General features: G+C 31.5%; 1 protein-coding gene across 1 annotated transcript in view; it reads right to left on the reverse strand.

Annotated features, from left to right (window-relative positions):
* Positions 1-4,669, reverse strand: part of LOC119835852 (E3 ubiquitin-protein ligase UHRF1-like) — an 11,780-nt gene that overhangs the window by 5,577 nt on the left and 1,534 nt on the right. The window contains exons 2-9 of the mRNA XM_038360889.1: positions 3,998-4,160; positions 3,441-3,774; positions 2,950-3,090; positions 2,421-2,623; positions 1,792-1,892; positions 1,280-1,484; positions 896-984; positions 446-530 (exon numbers count right to left, since the gene is read on the reverse strand). Coding sequence (XP_038216817.1) covers positions 446-530; positions 896-984; positions 1,280-1,484; positions 1,792-1,892; positions 2,421-2,623; positions 2,950-3,090; positions 3,441-3,774; positions 3,998-4,160 — 1,321 coding nt within the window. The remainder of the gene's footprint in view (positions 1-445; positions 531-895; positions 985-1,279; positions 1,485-1,791; positions 1,893-2,420; positions 2,624-2,949; positions 3,091-3,440; positions 3,775-3,997; positions 4,161-4,669) is intronic.

Below are 4,669 nucleotides of genomic sequence, written 5' to 3' on the forward strand. Positions count from 1 at the left end.
TAATAAATGTTATTTGCAGTTAACAATTTTCTTTTTTCTTTATTACAATATTTATGGCAAGACTAGGTATAATATGATATAATATAATATAACTAGCTGCACCCGGCAAACGCTGTTCTGCCTTACTCTTACATTTAGGGGTATGAAAAATTGATGTTGGCCGATTCTCATAGATACCGGATGAGCACAAAAAATTTCATCAAAATCGGTCGAGCCGTTTCGGAGGAGTATAGCAACGAAAACTGTGACACGAGAATTTTATATATTAAGATATAATATAATATAATATAATATAATATAATATAATATAATATAATATAATATAATATAATATAATATAATATAATATAATATAATATAATATAATATAATATAATATAATTTAATATAATATAGATCCAGCTAGATATAGAATAATTTTGAATTTGTTTTGAATAGAAATTACCTGATAATACTATACTATAAGCGCCCTCCACATCGCGTCCATGTATTCCTGACACTGGAGGCCGGTGCACTCCTGATTCTGACAGCTAAGATGCAAAACAAAATGATGAAAAATTTGTATGTTCTTTATTCATTCTAAACAGTTTTAAAAACAGTTGTTCCACAAATGAGATTTATATTCAAAAAGATTTACAATTTCAACAGTTTTCAAAAACGCATCTGCTTATATATGGACTATACAGTGAATAGGTGCATATACTTAACATATGCATATGCTTAACATCAAGCTGAAGAGTTTCTTTGTTTGATCACGCTAATACTACAACTACTGAATAGATTTCAAAAATTCTTTCGTCATTGTATATGAATGTGATTCCTGAAGGTTATAAGCTACATATGCCTAGGCTAAAACCGGCGCAAAACCAGGCAAACCGCTAGTATTATAACTTACCTGAATCCTAAATCTCCAACACATCCCAACCTCAATCCCAGGAATGGGCCCAAAATGGTTTGGTGGCATGGCACACGTTTTTGTTTTACCTGTGATTTTACAACAAATTACCATAACTATGCACTATAAGTAAAAATTTATTTGAATATGGATAAAAGTATTTTTTTTCCTAGGTGATACTTTTTTTATAAATAGTAAAAAAATTTAAATTCACATCAAGTTTTACAATACATTTTAATATATTGACACTAACAAATAAGGATATAATTACTTTGTCACTGAATTCTCGCAAAATAATGATCAGTAACTAATCAAAGTAATACTTTCATTAGGACATTAAAAGTATACAGCACTAAAACTATACATATAACCAAATTTACATACCAACGCAAGCCATCCCTCTACCCCAGTCCCTATTAGTCTTCGAAGTATTTGTTTTCTTTGTCTGTTTGGCCGCTCCCGGAGCTATAACTTCATTGGTATCCCTCTTACAGGAGGGACAGTACCAGTCCTCTTCCGGCAGCTTTGTCAGAGGAGGGTCAAGGCACTTCATATGAAAACCGTAATTGCACTCATCACAGAGGATTATCTGTAAAATTTATTTGGGCATTGTATTCTAGTAATATTATAGACAAAAAATTTATAAGGACTGAAGAAAAAACATCTGATCTGTATGTTATTTGGCATATATTTTTACTTTATACACAACACAAGTGATGAGTCAAGGTACTTTTTTAATAATTCCTGATTTATAACAGTAAATATGTAATGTATGTAACTAAACAATGAGTTGGATTTTTGGAAACCCAATAATTTACTTTCGCAATCAAATATGATGCGATTTTAATGTAAAAATAAATATTGTCACTATTCTTCATAGTAAAAGCAACAATTACCTCCTCTGGAGATTCTTTTCCAGCACATATGTAACAACCACACTGCTTGCAGGTCGCGTCTTCGTCGTCACGGCACTCCAAGCAATTGAGTGGCTTCGATCCTGAGTATTTAATTGAATTTAAGTAAAATTATGATAATATTCTATCCTATCCCAATTTCATTTTTTTGTACAGCGTGAAAAACATTTTTTTTTTTTTTTTTTTTATGTCATAATCGGGCAACTGAGCTGGTGGTTCGCCTGATGGTAAGCGATCACCACCGCCCATGAACATTCGCAAAGGTAGGGCCTCTGCGAATCCGCTGCCCGCTTTTATGGGGTAAGGGAAAAGGAATGGATTAATGACTGGAAAGAAGGAATGGACCGGGACGTGAGGAAAAGGAAACGGGCCTTCGGGCAATTGTTTATTATTCTAAACATGGTTTGTTTAAAAACTTTATATATAAAGTGAATAAGAGCTGTATGTATGAAATAGGAGAAAAAGAAAAGGATATCTAAATGTTGACATTTCCCTGCAGGATATAACAAAGTGAAAGCATAGCAGTTAAAAACAACAAACGAAAAGCAAGTAATTTAATAATAATGAATTATAAAAAGCAATGTACAAAGCTTTAAAATAGTAAACCTTACTCTTTTCCGGAGGATCAGCAATCATTTTCTTGTAGTCTTCAGTTCTATCTGCAAGTGGTACAACTTCCTCAATAGCAAATATTTTATCATGAACACATGCTTTGGTATCATTTTGTGGTATTGCCTCTTGCCCTAAATACAATGTACCAATGAGCTCATAGTTCTTCCGTAGTTTCCTTACTTCGTCCACTTTAAAATCAAACCTAAATAAATTAGAGCAAATATTATAAAACAATATAAAGATGCTTGGAACTATTGTTGGGGATTGAAAAATTAAAGAATGTGGTTATTGCCCCTAACAACGTGTGTTAAGCACTGCAATAATGAAAATTGTATGAGACAAGAAAAAACAATAAATATTATTAATGCAATTAAACCAAATTAAATACAACTTGATGGTTTGAATAAAGAAAGATGCAAACATCTAATTGAACATTATTAAAAATTCCTTAATTGAATATCTTTCCTCAGAAATTTTTTTTCTTTCACAATATTTTGTATTTTTTGTACATTTATAATGAAAACTTACCAATCTCCCTTCTCTAAAGGTTTATTTGTATTGTGGTTGATCATCACTTTTCGTCCAGGCTTCAAATCCTTTATATCAATTACTGTCCTAGCCCTTGGCCTAATTTCTTTTAATTTGCAATATAAATCTGAATCCTCCTCACTATAAACAAAAATGGTGTAAACAACATATACATACTAGCTTATCGAATCTAATCTATCTATCTAATATTATAAGGAGGAAACATTTGTGTTTTTCGTATATATGTTTGTAATGTTACACACAAAAACTACTGGACCTTTTCCAAAAATTCTTTCACCATTGGAAAACAGCATCTTCACGGATCGGAATATGCGTTATGCGCAGCATGGGCGATGCCAGGGCTTATATCAACATTATATATATTCAGTTACAAAATTTTATTCTCTTGCATTGTCTAAAACTACAATAATTCATAACTTATATATTTTTATTACACTTTGGACTATAGAAGAATATAAATTTGAACATACTCATCCTCCAATTGCACTTTGAACAACAAATATTCTTCTCTATTTTTCAAATCTTTCTCCTTGTTAACTTTCTTTCCTTTTGCATGCTTAACAAAATACTTTTCTATTCCCTTTGCTCTGGGGCTACTTTTTTCACCATCTGGGGGCTGATTCTCTAGATTACTCTTGTCATCCTTTATTAAATCATCTTCAGATAAGCTATCTGAATTTATAACACTATCAGGAGCATTTGGCTCAAAGACGATTCTTACGATTTTGCCTTCAAACCATGCACCTTCTTCACGATCCCTCATGTCTATCAGGTCACCGACGGCATATAAGGTGCTTTTAGCATCTACAAGGAAGAGAGTAGTATGAAATGTATATATCAAAAAAAGCAACATGACCAACCTGCTATATGTGTATGTGATTTGATACAAATCATAAGGAATATTGTGCGGCAATCATCACTCCTAATAAGTAATTTATTTGTCCAATTCAAAAGAAAGAAATGTGTAACAATATAATGAATTACATTAAATAAGTTCTGAATTATATACAGAATAGCTTTCCCTTACCTTTATAAATGATTCCCTGGTCATCAGACTTCTTACTTTCATTCTCACTTTTTTCCTCTGTGTCTGCTTTCTTTTCTGACTTATCAGTTGTCTGTGTGACCATGAGTTGTACCACATCATTAAGCTTAATATTGTAGTCGTGAAAAGTGTATCCATTTTCTAACTGCAATATTATTATATATTAAGTTTTTTGAAAACACATGAAAATGCTGTAAACATAGCAAATATAACAATTATCTATAGGGTAGACAGCTATACACTAATAATATTGTATTTTACACCTAATCAAGATTTTCACAATGACACATTAAGCAGATTACATGTTGCTTGCTCGCCTTCTCAAGTTGGGCAATTACCAACAACACACAATGTATCAACACTCAAAGATTTGCAAATCGCCTTGTGCAAGACACTTTTTTACTGCAAATAAATTTCTAGGGAACCACTCTCGCTTGGCTAAATTTTAACAGAAAATTAACTAAAACATGTTTTACAGAATATTACAATCACAATATATATTCCAATACAACAAAATACAAAACAGTTGTAAGTTCGATTAAAACATGCACATGGACATGATCCATCCAGATATGGCTGCCTTTTAAAATACCTTCATGATAATATGTCTAATAAATATATATATAATATGTAATATATATATTGGTATATATA

Source organism: Zerene cesonia, chromosome Z (assembly GCF_012273895.1).
Source record: "Zerene cesonia ecotype Mississippi chromosome Z, Zerene_cesonia_1.1, whole genome shotgun sequence".
Lineage (NCBI taxonomy): Eukaryota > Metazoa > Arthropoda > Insecta > Lepidoptera > Pieridae > Zerene > Zerene cesonia.